This window comes from Salvelinus namaycush, chromosome 21 (assembly GCF_016432855.1).
Source record: "Salvelinus namaycush isolate Seneca chromosome 21, SaNama_1.0, whole genome shotgun sequence".
In the NCBI taxonomy this organism is placed as follows: Eukaryota; Metazoa; Chordata; class Actinopteri; order Salmoniformes; family Salmonidae; genus Salvelinus; species Salvelinus namaycush.
Window position 1 is genome coordinate 43,354,008 of NC_052327.1, and position 24,340 is coordinate 43,378,347.

Consider the following 24,340-nt stretch of genomic DNA (forward strand, 5'->3'; position numbering starts at 1 on the left):
CCTTTTCCCATTTTGTACCACAAGGTGTAATGGGTTTATACTATAGTTTAGTTGGGGGTGGTAATGCTAAATAAAGGTAAAAAATAAATAAAAATGATACATATTGGATGCCAACCACTGTTAAACTCCACCGAAGAAGATGATCATGTGGCGCTCCAGGAGCAGTTCATGGGCTATGGATAAGTGCCTTGCGCACTGGTCTGGATATGTGATATGATATGCCCCCCTGACTCGGCCCTGGGTATTTTATGATTGATTTCATACTAATTTACATATTCATAGTTTGACAAACAAGTATCATTAGTCCAACGTCAGATAGCCTACTCATTTGCCTATTCCTTTTTGTACCTTATGATATGCCGTAGTTACGGGCGCTCAAACTCTTGTCAAAGTTTTTTTTTTTTTTAATTGTAGGACAACTTCACAATCAATTACAAGTAAGTAAACATATCATCCTGGCATGAATTGGCTAGCTTGCATCGACTAATGACGTTAGCTAGATAGTATAACCAAAGACTTTAAACTGTATTTAGCTAGCTAGCTAATCTAGCTAACGTTACTTGACCAAACTTAGCCGCTAGCTAACGTTAGTTTTCCATGCTACTCTTTCCTCACAAAAGTCGTCTCACCTAGTTTGATACCAGGTAGCTAACTAGTTATCTAACTAGTTATTTGTAGCAACTTTGTTGCACATTTTGATACTTTTGAATAGTCAACCACCAACTCGCTTGCTAACTCAGGCCAACTAACGTTAGCCGTTTAACGTTACCTTATAGCTTTGTTGGCTATTTAGCTAATATTTTTCTAATGCTCTTTTTGACTAACAAAGTTTAACGTTACATAGTACTGTAACTAGCTGATAAATGCTTAGCTAGCACTTTCTCGGCGTATGTCCATTTGGGCTAGTTTAACGTTGGTCAATAACCTAAATAGCCAGCCAGCTACAGTATATTACCTAGCTACTGAAACGTTATTTGAAAATTATTTTGTTTACTGCCGTTAGTTAGCTTGGTCGTTATAGTTTTTGGGGGTGAAATGTAGCAGTTTGGAATAATTATCTTGACTTAACATGGGCTTTCTCTAGATGGAAGCAGTTCTCTCTCGTTGAGTACACTGAGGTTCTTTGTCATATCAGAGAAAAGACACCCACTGCAACCTCGACTTCTTTGGCGTGTGTGTTGAGTGCCAGTACTGACAGCTGTCCTTGTCTCTGCAGCCGTTACCATGGAGGAGGTGACGCGCCTGGTATCATCAGGCGACTGTGTGAAGATCTGGGACTCAGCCTCCATGACAGTGTTGGAACAGTTCAACCCACATAGCGCTACACACCCTGTGGCCCAAGTGTGCTGGAGCAGCAACAGTATCCTTCTTACTAACCCTTTGGGCATGTCCCTGTACGTATAATGGCTAACTTTTTGTTTTCCTTTTGCTCTCGGTCATATTCTAGTTGAACCGGAGTGGTGAGCAGTCCCCCACACCTTCATGTAAACTACGTATTGATTAAATAATGATAGTTGTTCTGTGCCATAAATTACTATATGTAGTTGGTTACCTTGAGTTGATTCCTCAGATCAGTATCTTGTAAGCGCCAGCAGTATAGGAGACAAGCTGGTGGTATCCAGTCTCAAGTCCTCTCCTATCCCAGTGGTGGAACTTGCAGAGGGGGTGAGTGTACAAGGCCTGACAGCCATTGCCAGTAAAAAAAGACACCATTTCAGTTCCGTTCTAATTCATTACCCTCGCATGTTGTGAACGTGTTTCACGTTACTATAATGTTTGTGTCCACAGAAAAAGCAGACCCGCGTGAGTCTGAACTCGACGTCCCAGTACTTAGTGAGCGGGGGGCTTGATAACTCCGTCAACATCTGGGATCTGAAGGCCAAGAGGCTTCATCGCACCCTCAAGGTACCCTCAGTCTTATCAGCACCTGTGACCCTACCCATAATAATTACAGTTGAAGTCAGAAGTTTACATACACTTAGGTTGGAGTCATTAAAACGTGTTGTTCTTCCACTCCACAAATTTCTTGTTAACAAACTATAGTTTTGGCAAGTCGGTTAGGACATCTACTTTGTGCATGACACAAGTAATTTTCCAAAATTGTTTACAGACAGATCATTTCACTTATAATTCACTGTATCACAATTCCAGTGGGTCAGAAGTTTACATACACTAAGTTGACTGTGCCTTTAAACAGCTAGGAAAATTCCAGAAAATGATGTCATGGCTTTAGAAGCTTCTGATAGGCCAATTGACATCATTTGAGTCAATAGGAGGTGTATCTGTGGATGTATTTCAAGGCCTACCATCAAATTCAGTGTCTCTTCTTTGACATCATGTGAAAATCGAAAGAAATCAGCCAAGACCTCAGAAAAAGATTGTAGACCTACACAAGTCTGGTTCATCTTTGGGAGCAATTTCCAAATGCCTGAAGGAACCACGTTCACCTGTACAAACAATAGTATGCAAGTATAAACACCATGGGACCACGCAGCCGTCATACCGCTCAGGAAGGAGACGTGTTCTGTCTCCTAGAGATGAACATACCTTGGTGCGAAAAGTGCAAATCAATCCCAGAACAACAGCAAAGGATCTTGTGAAGATACTGGAGGAAACGGGTACAAAAGTATCTATATCCACAGTAAAACGAGTCCTATATCGACATAACCTGAAAGGCCGCTCAGCAAGGAAGAAGCCACTGCTCCAAAACCACCATAAAAAATCCAGACTACTGTTTGCAACTGCACATGGGGACAAAGATCATACTTTTTGGAGAAATGTCCTCTGGTAAGATGAAACAAAAATAGAACTGCTTGGCCATAATGACCATCGTTATATTTGGAGGAAAAGGGGGGGAAGCTTGCAAGCCGAAGAACACCATCCCAGCCGTGAAGCACGGGGTGGCAGCATCATGTTGTGGGGGTGCTTTGCTGCAGGAGGGACTGGTGCACTTCACAAAATAGATGGCATCATGAGGAGGAAATTATGTGGATATATTGAAGCAAAATCTCAAGACATCAGTCAGGAAGTGAAAGCTTGGTCGCAAATAGGTCTTCCAAATGGACAATGACCCCAAGCACACTTCCAAAGTTGTGGCAAAATGGCTTAAGGACAACAAAGTCAAGGTATTGGAGTGGCCATCACAAAGCCCTGACCTCAATCCTATAGAAAATCTGTAGGCAGAACTGAAAAAGTGTGTTCGAGCAAGGAGGCCTACAAACCTGACTCCGTTACACCAGCTCTGTCAGGAGGAATGGGCCAAAATTTACCTAACTTATTGTGGGAAGCTTGTGGAAGTCTACCCGAAACATTTGACCCAAGCTAAACAATTTAAGGCAGTGCTATCAAATAGTAATTGAGTGTATGTAAACGTCTGACCCACTGGGAATGTGATGAAAGAAATAAAAGCTGAAATAAATCATTCTCTCTACTATTATTCTGACATTTCACATTCTTAAAATAAAGTGGTGATCCTAACTGACCTAAAACAGGGAATTTTTACTAGGATTAAATGTAGGAAATTGTGAAACTGAGATTAAATGTATTTGGCTACGGTGTATGTAAACTTCCGACTTCAACTGTATGTCCTAGCACTTATCTTTTGAACGAATCTCACCTGAAAACCTGGTGCTATGTAACATTGCACTTGATCTTGGGCAAAGCTTTCGGTGTAGATATCGAGACATTTTGGAGTTACCTTTATTACCAACACAACCTACCTCCTCACTTGTCTCTCCGCTCTCTCACCAGGACCACAATGAAGAGGTGACGTGTGTGTCCTTTAATGGTAGTGACAGCTACATCGCATCAGGCTCCACCAGTGGTGACATCATCCTGCACAGCATCACCACCAACCTGTCTAGTAAGGCCTTTGGACACGGCACCAACCAGGTGAGTGTTCTGTTGGCCCGGACACAGTTAACACTAACCATGGCCCTTTTGCTTATTAGGTAAGTCCATTTGAATTCAATCACTTTTTGACAGCATCCTTTTGGCTCCAGAGTGATGCAGCGATCTAAGGCTAGAGGCGTCACTACAGACCCTGGTTCGATTCCAGGCTGTATCACAACCGGCTGTGATTGGGAGTCCCATAGGGCGGCGCACAATTTGCCCAGTATCGTTAGGGTTTGGCCGGGGTAGGCCGTCATTGTAAAAAAGAATTTGTTCTTAACAGACTTGCCTAGTTAAATTTAAAAAATAACTTTCCATAAATGTTTTGCCCTTGGAAAAAATGGTAATTAAGTAACCTTTTTGCCTAAACATTCAGGAGATAAACGTGCTCAAAAGTTGACCTATTTTTCATACCATGAGATGTCCATGTCTTCATCACTGGAAAATATCAACTTAACCATTTATCTTTTAAAAGCTTAGTGTTGTCAAACTATTTTATTTCTTGAAAAAAAAAAGATTTAGGAATATATATATATTTTTTTTAACGTACTTTAAAAAAAATGTATTTATTTGCATATGTTGTAGCTTAAACCCTATTACACATCTGAGTTTTTTGTGTTGTGCCCGCAATCAGTTGACACATTTTCTTGAAGACAGGGTCTCATGGTATGGTGGGGAATGCCAAATAGGTTAATGTTGAGCACCTTTATCTCTTAAATGTTTTGGCATTCAGGTCCAAAAAGTCACTTTCTGAGCGCTTCTACAAGGGGCAAATATGAATGGCTATGTGAATGAAGGTTTTGTTAAAATCAGAAGCTGTGTGGTCAAAAAGTGAATGAATTCAAATGGATTTACCCTAAACGTATTCAATTCTCACCCAGTCTCTGGGTGGTAGGGACCAAGGTTTGTTACTGGTCATCAAATATGTGGCTGAAGGATTAAAGACAATAAAAACAATTTTGGGTGACAATTAAGATGCATTATAGGCAGGTCTCAAAATGTACACTGAACAAAAATATAAACAACATGTAAAGTGTTGGTCCCATATTTCATGAGCTGAAATTAAAGATCCCATAAATTGGCCATAACACACAATGCGTTTTCCTCTCAAATGTTGTGTAGAAATTTGTTTACATCCCTGTTAGTGAGCATTTCTCCTTTGCCAAACTAATCCATCGACCTGACGTGTGGCATATCAAGAAGCTGATTAAACAGCATGATCATTACACAGGTGTACCTTGTGCTGGGGACAAAAGGCGATTCTAAAATGTACAGTTTTGTCACACAACACAATGCTACAGATGTCTCAAGTTTTGAGGGAGCATGCAATTGGCATGCTGACTGCAGCAATGTCCTCCAGAGCTGTTGCCTGAGAATTTAATGTTAATTTCTCTACCATAAGCAGCCTCCAACATTGTTTTAGTGAATTAGGCATGCGTTCAATTGGCCTTACAACCGCAGACCATGTGCAACCACGTCAGCCCAGGACCTCCACATCCAGCTTCTTTACCTGCAGAATTGTCTGAGCAGCCACCTGGACAGTTGATGAAATTGTGTGTTTTCACAACTGAAGAGTTGCTGCACGAACTGTCTCAGGGAAGCTCATCTGCATGCTTGTCGTCGACTTCAGGCGGCAAATGCTTACCTTCAATGGCCACTGGCACACTGGAGAAGTGTGCAGTTCACGGATGAATCCCGGTTTTAACTGTACCGGGCCGATGGCAGACAGCATAGCATGTATGGCGTTGTGTGGGTGAGCGGTTTGCTGAACAGGGTGCCCCATGGTGGCAGTGGGGTTATGGTATGGGCAGGCATAAGCTATGGACAACTAACACAATTGCATTTTATCGATGGCAATTTGAATGAAGAGATTCCGTGAAGAGATCCCGAGGCCCATTGTCGTACCGTTCATCCATGCCATCACCTTATGTTTCAGCATGATAATGCACGGCCCCATGTCGCAAGGATCTGTACACAATTCCTGGAAGCTGAAAATGTACCAGTTCTTCCATGGCCTGCATACTCACAAGACATGTCACTCATTGAGCACGTTTGGGATGCTCTGGATCGACGTCTATGACTGTGTTCCAGTTCCCGACAATATCCAGCAACTTCGCACAGCCATTGAAGAGAAGTGGGACAACATTCCACAGGCCACAATCAACTCTATACGGAAGAGATGTGTCATGCTGCATGAGGTGCAAATGGTGGTCACACCAGATACTGACTGGTTTTCTGACTTTCTGACTGGTTTTCTGATAGACTTTTTTTTTTTTTTAAGGTGTCTGTGACCAACAGATGCATCTCTTCCCAGTCATATGAAATCCATAGATTGGAGCATATTGAATTTATTTCAATTGACTGATTTCCTTATATGAACTGTAAATCAATAAAATCTTTGAAATTGTTGCTTTTTACGTACATTTTTTGTTCAGTGTATTTTAGCTGGTGAAACATGGGAACAACACTTTACATGTTGGGTATAAAAAAAAATCAGTGTAGATTTATCAATAATGGCTGATAGCCGAAAAGGCTTGACCAGCTGAATGGCCTTTTCTATTGAAAGCTTCCGAAGTTTTGAACTTACCAGCTGAAATAATACATATGTATTATATATTTTTTTTAATTTTACCCCCTTTTCTCCCCAATTTTCGTGGTATCCAATCGCTAGTAATTACTATCTTGTCTCATCGCTACAACTCCCGTTCGGGCTCGGGAGAGACGAAGGTCAAAAGCCATGCGTCCTCCGAAGCACAACCCAACCAAGCCGCACTGCTTCTTAACACAGCGCGCCTCCAACCCGGAAGCCAGCCGCACCAATGTGTCGGAGGAAACACCGTGCACCCGGCCCCCTTGGTTAGCGCGCACTGCGCCCGGCCCGCCACAGGAGTCGCTGGAGCGCGATGAGACAAGGATATCCCTACCGGCCAAACCCTCCATAACCCGGACGACGCTAGGCCAATTGTGCGTCGCCCCACGGACCTCCCGGTCACGGCCGGCTGCGACAGAGCCTGGGCGCGAACCCAGAGACTCTGGTGGCACAGCTAGCGCTGCGATGCAGTGCCCTAGACCACTGCGCCACCCGGGAGGCCCCGAAATAATAAATTTTAATATAAATATCCTAAAGCAAAAATATAACAATACATTATCTGATCAAATTAGAGGGGCAAAAGATAGGGATGTCTTCTCTCCCCTCTCCTGTTCGCACTGGCAATTGAAACGCTTGCAGAAAGTATTAAACACGACCCAAACATAACAGGTATTGGCAAATAGGGATGCACGATATATCGGTGAACATATCAGATGTCTAGTTTAACGCCGACGTGCAAAACTGATGTCAAAGCTGACGTGCATACCTATATGACGCCACGTTAAAAAAAAAATATTTGCGCTACACAGCATTCCTAACCTAGCCCACAATGTCTGTTGTGTGGGTCGAGCAGTCATTTGAAAGAGTAAGAATTTCAGCGAGACAACTCAAAGGCAAAGTCCATTTAAAGCCAAGATAATGCTATTCATTGCCCTTGACAATCAACCGTTCTGTCGTGGGTGATGTTGGTTTTTGCCGACTGGTCGAGCACTGGTACACACTACCAAGTGCGCTTTAAAAAAAAAAATGTTTAGATGTTGCCCTACCGGAGCGTCACTGCTATTAGCTTCACGACATACATACTATGGAACGCTGTTTGGGTCTTTGTGTGTCAAAAAAAGATACAGTAGCCCTGTCAACTGTACAAATGTCTCCAAACACCGGCCACAAACGATGTGTTTACAATACCGCGTTGGTAATAAAGCATAATTTGTTCGACCGCAACTTCTGGGGTAGCTAGCTTTAGCTTGGTACCTAGCTAGCACCAATACAACCAGCCTGAAAACAATGACCAGTAGGAACTGCAGTCATTTTCATTATTCTTAGCAATGATTTAGGAATCCTTGTAAGTATTGTTGTTCGCCTATTGAACTTCAGTTCATGAAAATAAATAGCTAGCCAGCTACTTAACCCTGTTGCCCAAAGCTAATGTTATAAGCAGCCAGCTAGCTTCATCTAGCTAATGAGGTTGTGTTGTGAAGCTAGCCATAATAAGGATTAGGCACAGTAGTGGAATTTGCGGTTTGCCTTCTAAATAAGTGTCATTGACAGTGATGCAAATGAATACAAATAGTAGAAATATGCCATACTTGTATTTTGAAGGCTAACCACAAAGTCCACTATTGTGGCTAATCCTTATTGTGGCTAGCTTCACATAGATGGGTCCGACCACCATTAATCAAATAAGAACTGTCTTATAAATTATGGTTATTTTAGATGACACCTAGCTAACTATAACTCCTGAAACAGATGTCGTTTTGCCATGTTTTTGGGGAAGAACATGGTTTGCATCCATGAGTTAGCTAGCTTTTTTTTAATGACCAGCACTGTAGGTGCGCGAGACAACTTTACCAGCATCATAGCATACATATCGATGAATTGTTGTGACATATGAAATACGAGGGATAGTGTAATCAATGTGTAATAACTACGTAAAAAAACGTGTTAACGCATTAAATTATGGGACATGCAGTCATATTCAGGTCCTGATTGGTCAACAAGCTTATTTGACACGTCAAATATTGCTATTTGACATTTTTTGACACGCAAAGACCCAAACAGCGTTCCATAGAAATCCTGGTTGAGAATGAAATGACTGAACAAATGAACAACGAAACAGCACAGCAAGTAAGTGAAAGAAATAGGTTTTTATTATGTTTTATTAGCGTCCCACCTCGTCAACAGCCAGTGAAACTGCAGGGCGCCAAATTCAAAACAACAGAAATCCCATAATTAAAATTCCTCAAACATACAAGTATTTTACACCATTTTAAAGATACACTTGTTGTAAATCCAGCCACAGTGTCCGATTTCAAAAATGCTTTACGACGAAAGCACACCAAACGATTATGTTAGGTCAGAGCCAAGTCACAGAAAAACACAGCCATTTTTCCAGCCAAAGAGAGGAGTCACAAAAAGCAGAAATAGAGATTAAATTAATCACTAACCTTTGATGATTTTCATCAGATGACACTCACAGGACTTCATGTTACACAATACATGTATGTTTTGTTCGGTAAAGTTCATATTTATATAAAAGAAATTGAGTTTACATTGGCGCGTTATGTTCAGTAGTTCCAAAACATCCGGTGATTTTGCAGAGAGCCACATCAATTTACAGAAATACTCATAATAAACATTGCTAAAAGATACAAGTGTTATGCATGGAATTTTAGATCCACTTCTCCTTAATGCAACCGCTGTGTCAGACCAAAACAACCCAAACAGATATCCGCCATGTTGTGCAGTCAACAGAAGTCAGAAATAGCATTATAAATATTCACTTACCTTTGATGATCTTCATCAGAATAGACCCCCAGGAATCCCAGTTCCACAATAAATGTTTGATTTGTTCGATAAAGTCCATTTATGTCCAAATACCTCCTTTTTGTTCGCGTTTAGCCCAGTAATCAAAATTCATGAGGCGCGATCACTCGGTCAAAAAGTTCCGTGACAGTCCGTAGAAACATGTTAAACGATGTATAGAATCAATCTTTAGGATGTTTTTAACATAAATCTTCAATAATGTTCCAACCGGAGAATTCCTGTCTTTAGAATTGCAATGGAACGCAAGCTACCTCTCACATGAACGCGCGTGGTCAGCTCATGGCACTCTGGGAGAGACCTTACTCAATCCCCTCTCATTCGCCCCCACTTCACAGTAGAAGCCTCAAACAAGGTTCTAAAGACTGTTGACATCTAGTGGAAGCCTTAGGAAGTGCAATATGACCCCATAGACACTGTGTGTTCGATAGGCAATGAGTTTAAAAACTACAAACCTCAAGATTTCCCGGTTGGATTTTTTCTCAGGTTTTTGCCTGCCATATGAGTTCTGTTATACTCAGACATCATTCAAACAGTTTTTGAAACTTCAGTGTTTTCTATCCAAATCTACTAATTATATGCATATTCTAGCTTTTATGGCTGAGTAGCAGGCAGTTTAATTTGGGCACTGATAAAGGAATTTGATTCCTATGTGTTCGTTAACCAATTTAATTATAACAAAGCAAACACTCTGTCCGTTTATAAGAATTTGTAAGGTTCTTATTTGCATAAAATAGACAAACCAGCCACCAAAATAATCAATGGCGTTTATTCTCGAGAGATTTCTACACAAAATACCATGTACATTAGTTTATATATCACACATAGCGTCCTAAAATGTCCCTCCTCTCCGACAAGACAAAGCTGATTCCAAAGTCCATTCCAACACACTAACGCACACACATTACACACTATATCTGAATTATCTCTTGAAGTCTCACCACACTTTATTACCACTTAGCTGGCAGTTCCAGTCCCCCCCAGATACGGAAAACCTGGAGGTGCTCTCGCTGTCTTGTCTTCACAGAGTTATAGCTGGGTCGGTTCAAACATAGGTTAACGAGTCTCTTTCTTTCGGCACATACATACATTCCTTTCTTCCACAATGGTTATCATTTTTAATTACCCCTTGTCCATGCTATATAACCTCTAATCCTAATGGTTAAGTTTCTGGGTAGAATTATTTAATCATTTATCTTAAACCTTGATAAAATATCTTAACAGGCATGCTTTTCATCCAAAATTCCCAATGCTGGCCCCTACCCTAGAGAAGTTAAGGATCGGCATCCCGTCAACGGGACAGTTGTAAATCATGCAGCGCGTTATGTCAAGATCGCAGATTGTAGAGAAACAACAAATGTCGGTACATATAAGTGTCTTATATCGGCTGAAAGCTTAAGTTCTTGTTAATATAACTGCACTTTCTAATTTACAGTAGCTATTACTGAGAAAAAATGCCATGCATTTGTTTGAGAGCTCCTAACATTTTTTTCACCGCGATAGGTTTGATAAATTCACCTCTGAAGGTGAAATGTGAACTTAAATTCTGAAATCTTGCTCTGATTTATCATCCAAAGGGTCCCAGATATAACACGAAATGACGTTTTATTAGATAAAATCCTTTTTCATATCCTAAAAAGGTCCATATAGCACGCACAATCAATTTTGTATTTCCACTCGTTCAATTTGCAAAGAAAGGAATCTGTGAAACTCTCACCCTAAACGTTGTTTCAACGAGTCAAATCACATTCGTATGTATTCCTCAGAGATCCTAGAACGTAACAAGACTTCACTATATCATTAGGGGTGTAGTATATCCTATTGGACACCATATTTGGTCAGAGAGCGACGCCTCCATCACTTGAACGACTGTATCTTTGTCAAATAAGCACCAATCGGGGTCAAACAAAGCTAGCTAGATGGCCAATGAGCTGGGCTTTACGGAAACCATGTATATGTTGTAAAATGTAGCTTCAAATGTTGAACTTTATAATATGGCTACTAATACTTGGAAAGCTAAATCAAAGTCCAAGTATACCGATTTGACGATATTCTTGCAGAAAAATGGAATATGAACACGAATGTCTCCTTCACGATTTGCCCAAATGTACCTGGGGACTTCACACGAAGTCTTGAGGATCAGTTTATCATATGCATAGTCACTTTAACTATACATTCATGTACATACTACCTCAATTGGGCCAACCAACCAGTGCTCCCGCACATTGGCTAACCGGGCTATCTGCATTGTGGTCCACCCACCACACGCCAACCCCTCTTTTACGCTACTGCTACTCTTTTCATCATATATGCATAGTCACTTTAACCATATCTACATGTACATACTACCTCAATCAGCCTGACTAACCGGTGTCTGTATGTAGTCTCGCTACTTTTATAGCCTCACTACTGTATATAACCTGTCTTTTTACTGTTTTATTTCTTTACCTACCTATCGTTCACCTAATGCCTTTTTTGCACTATTGGTTAGAGCCTGTAAGTAAGCATTTCACTGTAAGGTCCACACCTGTTGTATTCTGCTCATGTGACAAACTTTGATTTGATCAGTCATACTCCAAGTTATCCATCTGAAACTTTTCACATACACTGCTGCCATCTTGTGGACATTATCGGAATTACAACCAGAATGATGGCTATAACAGTGACCTTTCTCTTGCATTTCAAAGATGGTGGTAAAAAAAAACACTGTTTGGTTTTTTTCTTTATTTTCTTTTACCAGGTCTATTGTGTTATATTCTCCATTCAATTCACATTTCCACAAACTTCGGTGTTTCCTTTCAAACGGTACCAAGAATATGCATATCCTTGCTTCAGGGCCTGAGCTACAGGCAGTTAGATTCGGTATGTTATTTAGGCTAAAATTGAAAACGAGGGCTATCCCTATTAAGAACAATTTCTTACTTACAATGACGGCCTACCACAGCCAAACCCAGACGACGCTGTTTTTTTGGCAAGGAAAGTATCGGTCAAATGTAATCTGTGCTTTGCTATTGACGAACATGAATATAAAGTAAACCTATTTGTCAACGATCTCCTGATATACCTGACCAATATTGAAAAGTCAATGCCCCCCTTGCTAAAAATATTTAAGAATACTCATATCTAAGGATGTAGAATGAATGTGGGGGGGGGGGGGGGGGGGATTTAATAATTGCAATAGGAAAAATAATAATTCAATCTACAGCAATTGTTTAAGTAGACCACAACAATATCAAAGAGTTAGGATGCTTCATAAGTTGCAACAAACAGCAAATATACAATGTGTACAAAACATTAAGGACACCTGCTCTTTCCATGACTTTGACTGACCAGGTGAATCCAGGTCAGTCACTTGTTAAATCCACTTCAATCAGTGAAAATGAAGGTGGGGAGATTTTTAAGCCTTGAGACATGGATTGTGTATGTATGCCATTGAGGATGAATGAAGATTAAGTGTCTTTTGAACTGGGTATGGTAGGTGCTAGTCGCACCGGTTTGTGTCAAGAACTGCTGGGTTTTTCACGCTCTACAGTTTCCCGTGTGTATCAAGAATGATCCACCACCCAAAGGTCATCTTGACAACTGTGGGAAGCATTGGAGTCCCTATGGAACGCTTTCGACACCTTGTAGAGTTAATGCCCCAACGAATTGAGGCTTTTCTGAGGGCAAAAGGGGGGGTGCAACTCAATATTACGATGGTGTTCTTAATATTTTGTATACTGAACTTTATCCCATTACTCAACAATATGAAACCTGATCTATTTAAGTGTCGTGATGTGACTACCATTAATGTGATGATGGCTATTCATCGAATAATCACATACCACATTCAATTATTACGCAATGAAATTAATCATATAACAATTAAGTCGTTATCTGGGGCACCACGGGAAAAGTTTATTTAGCGAGTGTTTCCTGAGTTAACGCGAATATCTCTAAACTATCTGTCATCCATTCATGTGCTCCTATTTCAGTCTCATTCTGAACGTCTTAGTATCCTATAAATCTGCATAAACCCTAGTCTCCATGATGAATGAGCTTACATAAATTGACTTTGTAAATATATAATTAACTAATGAATTAAACACACACACAATAGATTATACACTGAGTATTAACACGATGCAATAAAGTCCCTAGTGGACTAACCCGATATGAATGCAATGTACATAAAGTCAGCAAAAAAAGAAACGTCCCTTTTTCAGGACCCTGTATTTCAAAGCTAATTTGTAAAAATCCAAATAACTTCACAGATCTTCATTGCAAAGGGTTTAAACACTGTTTCCCATGCTTGTTCAATGAACCAAACAATTAATGAGCATGCACCTGTGGAACGGTCGTTAAGACACTAACAGCTAACAGATGGTAGGCAATTAAGGGCACAGTTATGAAAACTTAGGACACTAAAGAGGCCTTTCTACTGACTCTGAAAAACACCAAAAGAAAGATGCCCAGGGTCCCTGCTCATCTGCGTGAATGTGCCTTAGGCATGCTGCAAGGAGGCATGAGGACTGCAGATGTGGCCAGGTCAATAAATTGCAATGTCCGTACTGTGAGACGCCTAAGACAGCGCTACAGGACGGACATCTGATCGTCCTCGCAGTGGCAGACCACGTGTAACACCTGCACAGGATCGGTACATCCGAACATCACACCTACGGGACAGGTACAGGATGGGAACAACAACTGCCCGAGTTACACCAGGAACGCACAATCCCTCCAGTGCTCAGGCTGTCCTCAATAGGCTGAGAGAGGCTGGACTGAGGGCTTGTAGGCCTGATGTAAGGCAGGTCCTCAGCAGACATCACCAGCAACAACGTTGCCTATGGGCACAAACCCACCGTCGCTAGACCAGACAGGACTGGCAAAAAGTGCTCTTCACTGACGAGTCGCGGTTTTTGTCTCACCAGGGGTGATGGTCGGATTCACGTTTATCGTCGAGGGAATGAGCGTTACACCGAGGCCTGTACTCTGGAGCGGGATCGATGTGGAGGGTCTGGGGCGGTGTGTCACAGCATCATCGGACTGAGCTTGTTGTCATTGCAGGCAATCTCAACTCTGTGCGTTAGAGACAACATCCCCTTCCCTCATGTGGTACCCTTCCTGCAGGCTCATCCTGACATGACCCTCCAGCATGACAATGCCACCAGCCATACTGCTCCTTCTGTGCGTGATTTCCTGCAAGACAGGAATGTCAGTGTTCTGCCATGTCCAGCGAAGAGCCCGGATCTCAATCCCATTGAGCACGTCTGGGACCTGCTGGATCGGAGGGTGAGGGCTAGGGCCATCCCCCCCCCCCCAGAAATGTCCGGGAACTTGCAGGTGCCTTGGTGGAAGAGTGGGGTAACATCTCACAGCAAGAATTGGCAAATATGGTGCAGTCCATGAGGAGGAGATGCACTGCAGTACTTAATGCAGCTGGTGTCTGTTAGCTGTACCCTGAATAATCATTTAACCGTTCTAAGACCACTGTCCACATCGGCAGCAACCCGGCATGTTTTGGTCTCATATGTAACATTTTTAGGAGTCCTTTTATAAGCACTCTGGCAAAAGGGGTGTTCCATCCTTTTGGCATAATGTCCGTGCTCACGTGGGCGTGGTTACTGACTGGGTAAAACTTTACATGAAAGATAATTCTCATGTAGAAGGCTAAAATAACATTTCATCTTCTCACAAATAGTTTAATCATAAGTTCCACAACATTTAGATCTAAATCTGATAACTGGGACATATAAATTTGTAGAGTTATCGTTATTTCGTTATACCGTCCTTAATATCACAAAACAACAAATTATTTGACATGATTATTGTTTAGAGCCCCACTAACCATTTCCCACATTATTTACGTTAGAAATATTGTTTCAATGTCCAACCTTTTGATGTTACGGTTTTGGCCAAGTGTCTCTCTGTAACACTCAAATTAAATGTTCAATACTGCAGAGCCCAGAGTTTGAAAGGTATTTTACTATCCGGTTGTGAAGTCATAAAACCGGGCCAACTTCATCCTTCTCCCCCTCTGCGGTAGAGAGAGGGTGCTGAAGAGCTGACCCACTAACCTGATCCTTTGGGTCCTCAGGAGAGTCATGACAATTGGAACAATCTTCCCATAAATCTTACAGGTAGAATAAACCTCTTCAGAATGGCAGGCTCCCAAAGTTTTTATAATTATTCTCGGTAATACCAACTACCCAACCGAAGACAGGCCTTTAAAAAGGTATACTCATCCATAAGACTTTATGGGCAAATACAACTCATAAAATGAACAGGGACATCTCCATAAAGGTGGTTTTAACCTTCCAGACTTGGAATTGTATCAACTTGCCACCCAAGGCTTTTACTTGAGACCTACTGTTAAATGCACTAAAGAGGAACAATGGTACATATTGAAGATATACATATTAACAATATGGAAGGAATTTAAACCGATTCTACTTGAACCAATATTGCTTCCAAAAAACCCTATTGAACAATCCTTGAATACCTTTTTCAGAATGCACCAATACATTTGCTCACATGGGAAACTAAAGGCATAGAAACCGTGAATTACTTGGTAATAGGAGATAAATACATTTGCTCACATGGGAAACTAAAGGCATCGAAACCGTGAATTACTTGGTAATAGGAGATAAATACATTTCCTTGATAGGATTTAAAATCTATTTTGCACTGACCAATGTAGATATTTTCAAATACATGAAACTTATAAACAAGTTTCAATATCAAATCTTGGGAGAATTCTATTTGAGTCAGAAAAGGATATTCATACGATGGGTAAGAGATACAAAACCTTGCAGAGAGCCTAACTGACACCCGCTTAGCAAAAAATATTAGCTATTGGTACCAAGACTTAAAAATAACTGATATTCGATGGAGGGAATGTTGGAACAACAATGTATGCTTAATCCAATATAAACTACTGTATTGAGTTTACTTTTAATGTCTGTCTGCATATGTCAAGACATGTCATATGAGAGTGCAGTGAGATACCCGATGGGGTATATACTGAAAATCAACCAATCCTCAATCGTTAAGACAATGGAAAAATCATATGCTTCATTATCTAAATATTGAAAGAGTGTGTGTGGGAGAAGAACAAAATGGTGCAATTTGAGTACGGAGAGTAGTGCAGGCACTGGAGATAAGGGGTTAGAACAAGTGGGTATTGTTTGTACATATCTGTATGTTGTCTTTTGTATGTGTTGTATTTTATTTATTTTTTGATAAAGAGAAAACATTTTAAGAATAAGCCGCCTCTTATTTGCAGCCATGGGCGATATCTCAATAGGAGCTGATCCATCATCAGTATTGTGGAATAATTATGTTAAAGGGAAATGTTTCAACGTCATATTCATCAGCACCACCCCAACATCAACATATGTGAATATTGCGCATATCTATGTTTTATAGTAAGAAGTTTCCAATGACATCATTGGTGTGCATTGTGATTTTGCCTACTAATTGGTTGTCATTGCAAACACTTATCTTCATTTTTTTTTACTACAAAACATTAACACGCCATTTTCACATACTTTTGTATTTACCGTATGTGGACACCCCTTCAAATGAGTGGATTCTGCTATTTCGGCCACACCTGTTGCTGACAATTGAACACAGCCATGCAATCTCCATAGACAAACATTGACAGTAGAATGGCCTTACTGAAGAGCTCAGTGACTTTCAATGTGATACCGTCATAGGATGCCACCTTTCCAACAAGTCAGTTCGTCAAATGTCTGCCCTGCTAGAGCTGACCCAGTCAACTATAAGTGCTGTTAATGTGAAGTGGAAATGTCTAGGAGCAACAATGGCTCAGCCGTGAAGTGGTAGGCCACACAAGCTCACAGAACGGGACCGCTAAGTGCTGTAGCATGTTAAAATCGTCTCTTCAGTTGCAACACTCACTACTGAGTTCCAAACTGCCTCTGGAAGCAACGTCAGCACAATAACTGTTCATCGGGAGCTTCATGAAATGGGTTTCCATGGCCGAGCAACCGCATACAAGCCTAAGATCATGCGCAATGCCAAGCTTCGGCTGGAGTGGGGTAAAGCTCGCCACCATTGGTCTCTGGAGCAGTGGAAACGCATTATCTGGAGGGATGAATCATGTTTCACCATCTGGCAGTCTGACGGAAGAATCTGGGCTTGGCAATGCCAGGGGACAGCTACCTGCCCCAATGCATAGTCCCAACTGTAAAGTTTGGTGGAGGAGGAATAATGTTCTGGGGCTGTTTTTCATGGTTCGGGCTAGGCCCCTTAGTTCCAGTGGTTAGGCCCTAGGGAAAGGAAAATCCTAACACTACAGCATACATTGACATTCTAGACGGTTCTGTGCTTCCAACTTTGTGGCAGCAGCTTGGGGAAGGCCCTTTCCTGTTTCAGCATGACAATGCCCCTGTGCACAAAGTGAGGTCCATACAGAAATGGTTTGTGGAAGAACTTGACTGACCTGCACAGAGCCCTGACCTCAGACCCATTTTGAACACAGTTTGGGATGAATTGGAACGCCGAATGCGAGCCAGGCCTAATCACCCAACATCTAGTGGAAAGCCTTCCCAGAAGAGTAGAGGCTGTTATAACACTGAAGGGGGACCCATGACTTTGGAATGAGATGTTCCATGAGCAGGTGTCCACATGTAGTGTATGTTGGGGTGCTGCTTTAGATGATGAATATACATTTAGAAAAAATATGAAATGTCCCATTTTTAAGTTAAGATTTGAATAGAGAAAGCAAATCCGAGAGCAGCACTGCCTTTCTTTTGATCCTATCAGTATGGGCACTATCCTCTTTTAGAATCTGAAATGCTTACATGCTCATCTCTAACATGTAGGCTCAGCATTCCCGAACAGTCCCATTTTAAGTCAGAATGTTGAACCAACTTAATTTCTACTTATATTTGTCTGACGATTTTGGCCCGATGTCGGAGGTAATCTTAGACAAAATATCCACAGGGAAGTGTTATCAACCCGACCTTCAGTGCGCTGGTCTGTATATCGGTTTGTTTTTCCGGTTTTGTATGTTCAATACTGATGCAACTCGCACGTGATAAACACTTACACAATATGGCCAAGCCTGACCGAACCACAGACCGAACGCCGTCCCACAAAATCAGCTGGCAAATTTCACAAACACTTACAGCTGATTGCAGGAAATGTGCTTCGGTCAACTACGTTCGGTTAAATTTGGCTATTGTGCATCACATGCAATGCGTCAGGAGATTGAACACACAAGCGACAGAACCTACCTGCACCGCAAAAAGTCGGGTAAACAACACTTTTCTGTGGATACCCCATCTCCACCACCTACTGTCAAAAGGACCAACAGCACGGACAACGGTAAAGTAAGTGTAAATATCATTTTATTCAACATTCTGGTTTGTAGAGACCCATGCATTTTAAAATATATATTTTTTCCCTCAGACTGAATATCCATGGTGTAACCATGGCAAGTCTGATGTTTAGGCAATATCGACACATGCCTCAACGATGCACTGAGCGAACTGCGTGGTGTTTTGGGAAACATGTTCATATTTGGCAGTTGTAGGAAAGATGTATTGTGAAAACAATTGCAAGCCTAAGTTCTATTGGTAAGTCGGACCCAGGTTGTTAACTAGCTAATGAGGTTAGATGACTGAATAAGGTGTAAACGAATGCCCACGAGTGGTTTTGGAAAAGCCTGCGAAATTTAATGAATGTATAGCCAATTCACGATAGAAAAAAAACATTGCGCCAGTAATGTGGGTCATATCTTTTATCTCTAGGGCACTTAAAGTGCTAAAGCGAAGCCTAATTACAACAATTATCGATGTGATTTTTATATTTTTTGGCTCACGGTGCTCCCAAGGTAAAATGTCAGGTCACACACTCATAGGTCTAAAATAACACTGTTCCTCCCACCTCAGCCCATCCACGACCTGAAGTACTCTGTGGTGAAGCGCTCCCTGCTGGGCAGTGTGTCAGATAGTGGCTCTGTGGTCCTGTGGGACGCCAACACTCAGAAAGAGCTGCACGTATTTGATGGAGCCCACAAGGCCCCCGCCTCGGGCCTGGCCTTCTCCCCAGCCAATGACCTGCTCTTTGTCACCGTGGGCCTGGACAAGAAGATCATCTGCTACGACACCTCCAGCAAGATGTAAGAAAATGGGATTTAGTATTGACTTCACAAGTATAGAGACATACTGTATGACTGAGAGAGAGCCTGTTACGTTGGTGTTTTTGTGCAAGCTGCTTTTGTTGCGGGTCAAACACATTGAGGGTCAAAAAAATTTGAGGGTCAAACACATTCACATTTGAAATGGCCTTGTATTTTTTTTCAATGATGCGGTCCTTTACTAGTAATTAGTTCTTCAACAGCGCAAAGGGACTTCAGAGCTGGCTCTTTTGCTTTAATGTAGTCTTGACATTTTGTGTTTGTGTGCTCTCTCTCTCTCGCAGTGTTCTCCGCAGCATGCGTGTGGAGTCCCCATTGACCGCCATTGACTTCACTCCAGACGGGGCAGGCCTGGTGGTGGGCTCCACCCAGGGCAGACTGTACCTGTACGACCTGCGCAACCTCAGCGCTCCCACCAAGACTGCCACTGCACACAAGACCTCCATCACCAGCCTGCGCTTCCAGAGCTCCCAGAGCAGACACCTCAAGGTAGGCTACACACCACAGCGCTTTTTCAATTCAATCCAGTCAGGGAATTAAAAGTCCTATTCAAGATTTGAACATTTTTAAATGTTACTTTTCAATCCCGCAAATTGAATTTTCTTGAGCTGAGTTCAGAGGAAATTTTAGTTCGGGACCACTGGTGTACTGTGACAGAGACAATGATTTTGGGATGCCATTTGTCTGCACAAGGAGGCACGCCAAGACCATGTGGGTTTTCTTTGGTCTGTTGTGCATATTGTATTGAATGAACTAGTTTTACCTTAATTCGTGTAAATGAGTTGACAGTGTTCTACTTCACTTGATAGGAAATGTTGTAACCTTTCGTCATTACAGTAATAATTTTCCCAGAGTGATGCACTTTTCCAGTTCGGTGTGTATATCTTGACAGCATGTGCTGTAAGCTCTGTATTGTGTGGCTATGGGCTGGGCTCCTGACTAATAAAGATGCATCTAAAACTTTAAATCATGTGCTCAATAGGGACCGTATTGAAGCTTGTAGGTATTTAACTGGAATGTGTAACCTGAGATCAATTAAACCTAGCCTTTTCAAGCTAACCATGTCCCTTTTTTCCCCCCATTAGTCCAGTAAAATGGCATCCAGCAAGTCTTCTAGCTCTCACACAAGCAAGAGGATCTCAGCCAGGCTGGGTAATACCTACTTACCAGCAGCCACCCACAGCTCCACCTCTACACCCCCCTCTAGCCTGCTTGCACCCCACATGGTAGATGGAGGGGATGGACAGGCACAGGGCACAGGTCAGACCTGCTCTAGTACCTCAAATATACTTCTGGCCAACATCCTGACCTGAAACATCACCCCATTTCCAATTCATGGTCTAGACCAGGGGTACCCTGAGCCTGGAGGTCTAGAGAGCTGGTTGTCATTGTGTGTGTGTGTGTGTGTGTGTGTGTGTGTGGTGTGTGTGTGTGTAGGCTCCAGTGTGGAAGTGGTCTCCAGAGAGGCGGAGGGCCAGCCGGGTGCTGACCGCCTGCCCAGTCTGGACAAGTTCAGTAGCGTGGGTAGAAACAGCCTGGACATCTTCTCCCCCGTAAGAGACGGTGAGCTCCCCACTCGTCTGACTTAGTTTCAACTCACTGGTATTAAGTTTGGATTTGGTCATCACACCATTTTCTTTTTAAACTGACAGCTTGTTGTTTTTTTGTCTTTAGATTACAAAGCCCATGGGATGGGTGGTGATGCTCCTGGTGGAATCAAAGGGAATGGTACTTGGAAAATGCCATGCATGTCCTCTTTTACAGTTCAAGTTCTCATTGAAAGTTCATGAGGACCCTGCACAGCTAACCATGAGTAAAAGATGTGTGTCTTTTTTAATTAACCCTCTGTTATACACCTGATGCAACTAATCAAGGGCTTGGTGAGTAGTTAAAGATGGTTTGTTAGTGCTGGGATAGAACAAAAATGTGCACCACGGGTTCACCCAGGAATGGATTGAGAAACACTGCTGTAAACATTCAATAAAGTTCACTGTCCCCTGTACATCATCTATACTGGTGTACATGATTGAGACCACATTTGTGGCTTGTTGTATGTACCATAGGGACCAGTTTGGATATGTTCTCCAGAGAAGGAGAAGGGCAAAACAGCACGGAGAAGTTCAGCAAAGTGGGACGCAATAGTCTGGACATTTTCTCTCCAGTCAGAGAGGGTGAGATTCCATTTGTGTCCCTTGACATTCAAAGTTCAAATTGGTCTGGACAGCTTCACAAACCTGTAAACTTTTTCAAACTCATTAACTGTAATGTACAAGCTGACCATTGATTCACTCATTCTCCAGATTACAAATCCCATGGAATGACCGCAGATGTAACAAGTGGGAAGAAAGGAAACAATCTGGACTTCCTCCCTTCCTACTCTGGTGGACCCCCACACCGCAAGACTCCCCTGGGCACACCTGGAGGAGGGCGCTGTTACAGCCCCCTGTCTGTCTTCCAGACCCCTCAACCAATCAAAGAGGAGGATGCCGAGCCGCCAGCGCAGACAGACACACTGGATTTGAAACGGGTCAGTTTACTTTATTCAATCAGCTGTTGTACAATTTGGAATGCTGACAGACCATTTTAACCAGGAGTATTCCATTCTGGTCCTGGGGTCTTCCCAGACCAAAATATTCAAGGACTTTCATTACTTGAATCAAGTGTGATAGTGTTGGGCTCGATCAAAGATGGGCAGGGAGGCCCCAGAACCTGAAATTAGACCCCTTATTTAGTCGGTCGGTTTTTCCTGTCTAAATGTTCAAGCTGCTCTTCACCTGTTGTTTGTTCGATTGACAGTATGAGAAGGGTGAAGGCCCCACCCCACACAGCCAACCAGCACAGCTGTTCTTCACCCCTGAACCCAGCCTGAGGGCGGCCAATGACATGCAGGCCCAACTGCGCTACAACACACCCCTCAATGGTGGTCCGCACACTACTGCACCAGGTGAGTTTGTGGTTGTTTTTTCTGTGTGGGTAACAGCTGCAGATATACATCATAATGTCATCAATTAATATGTTTAATAGCATGACTGTTTAAATTGTGTATGGCTACTGTGTATTTGTATGCTAGAGAGCATATCTAAGCACAACAGTACATTAATTGTGTGGTAGTACATTGATGAAATCAATGAAAAATACCCTGTGTCAGCAGGCCCTGCAGTTTCTTCAGTGGTAGCATCCTCTGTATCAGAGAGAATAGTGGAGGCTGTTGGAGCAGAGGGTGGAGGCGCTCCCCTCACATCACTGCAGATCCAGTTCATTCGCAACATGATCCACGAGACCCTGGAAGACTTCAGGTGGTTGCACTTTCTCACAGCAGATCACCCTCGGTTGTTGAACCTACTTGCGCATCTCTGGTCAATAGTTCTGTGGATTTTTGGCTAACTCCATTTCCTCAACAGGGACGCCTGCCACCGAGACATAGTGAACCTCCAGGTGGAGATGGTCAAACAGTTCTACATTCAGCTGGTAAGTGACATGTCCCTCTGGTCCTACTCCACTGACACACGTGCCACTACACACCACACACTATTTAGAGTCCCTTGACAAAGCACTAGCTAAACCTGTCTACATTGTGGTTCCATTTCCCTAACTTACCCCTTGGTTCCTTGCTGCGTTTCAGAATGAGATCCATGGTCTGGTCGAGAAGTACTCGGTCAACGACACGCTGGTAGAGGAGATCGAGAAGCTGAGGGAGGAGAACAAACGACTCCGAGCCAATTACTGAGAGGTTGACTTGGACTTACCACCTCATCAACCCTAGAAACAGTTGCCCCCTCTCAACTCAGACAGAATGTATTAGGTCTCTGTGGGACAATGCCTTTTTTTTGTGTCCTGGTTTAGTCCCCTTCCATCTTGGAATGAATTTACTCTTCAGTGCCTTACTGGTAGTTAAAGGATTGACCAGTATGTTCTTTGCAAAGTGTGCTATCAGTCACATCAATCATCTGTGACCGTGGTTATCAGTGCTGGACAATTTTAGCCCAATTCCAAACCGTTCTCTCCCCTCGCATAAAGAGAGGTCAACAAGGACCCAGGGACAGGAAGATGCATTGCTTAAATACAGAGTATACCAAACGTTAGGAACAGCTTCCTAATATTGGGTTGCAATATTTAACAAGTCACATCAATAAGGAATCATAGCTTTCACTTGGTCAGTCTGTCATGGAAAGAGGTGTTCTTCTCTTCAGCATAGTATGGTTGAAGTTGATAGTATCTTTGGCTTTTACTGGCACACTGAAACAGAATGAGGGCATGCCTTTGTCTTTCACCAATCATGATACTGTCTTTGGACTAGGCAAGAAAATGTCATATTGGTCATCAATTTCTAATAGTAAGTGGTGCCAAGCTCCCTCTGAAGTGTGCTTGCGTTGCCAAGTTTGCCCATCAGATATTTGTTTTTGTTATTGATGTTTTGTGAAGAGGAATATAAATACTAGATGTGTACAATTTTGTTAATGTAATTAATTCTGGTTAAGGTGAATGTTTATAGAACCATTCATGGTGCAAACTGAAAACTTTAGAGACAGCATGTTAAAATTATTTAATTTAACAATGAAATACAGCTGCAACAATGGCAAAATAGGAATTAAGAGACAAAAGTACTACTATGTGTTTTCTCAATGTAAACATCTCTCCCATATACTATTGATAAAAACTAACATTGATGCTTGGCAAACACTTCATGGTTGCATCAAAATAGAGAAATGCAATAGGATGACCACTGACAGACCTAGTGCGTGTGTTAGGACTCAAGTTTCTCTTCCCCACATACGTCCAATTTAGGGATAGTGGATAGGGACCCTGCCAGAAGTTGTGCGTAGACCTGCTGGGTCCTGGACCTCAGGCCTTTATTTCAGGTGTAGCCAGGTAGGAGACATCAGTTGTCT

At 42.2% G+C, this 24,340-nt stretch overlaps 1 protein-coding gene across 4 annotated transcripts; it reads left to right on the forward strand.

Moving 5' to 3' along the window:
* Nucleotides 1-355: 355 nt before the first annotated feature.
* nedd1 (NEDD1 gamma-tubulin ring complex targeting factor) lies at nt 356-23,897 on the forward strand. 4 transcript variants are annotated; one of them, XM_039017731.1, is made up of 16 exons: nt 356-437; nt 1,217-1,360; nt 1,571-1,665; nt 1,789-1,905; nt 3,751-3,891; nt 19,204-19,433; nt 19,736-19,940; nt 20,537-20,711; nt 20,889-21,014; nt 21,126-21,179; nt 21,515-21,622; nt 21,752-21,978; nt 22,248-22,395; nt 22,600-22,747; nt 22,853-22,919; nt 23,074-23,897. In XM_039017731.1, exons 2-16 carry the CDS (start codon nt 1,225-1,227, stop codon nt 23,176-23,178), a joined length of 2,082 nt encoding a protein of 693 aa, XP_038873659.1. In that variant the 5' UTR covers nt 356-437; nt 1,217-1,224; the 3' UTR covers nt 23,179-23,897. The 4 variants fall into 4 exon arrangements, with proteins under 4 accessions (XP_038873659.1, XP_038873661.1, XP_038873662.1 ...); XM_039017733.1 differs by having other exon boundaries at nt 22,603-22,747; XM_039017734.1 differs by having other exon boundaries at nt 20,537-20,603.
* The last annotated feature ends 443 nt before the right edge of the window (nt 23,898-24,340 follow it).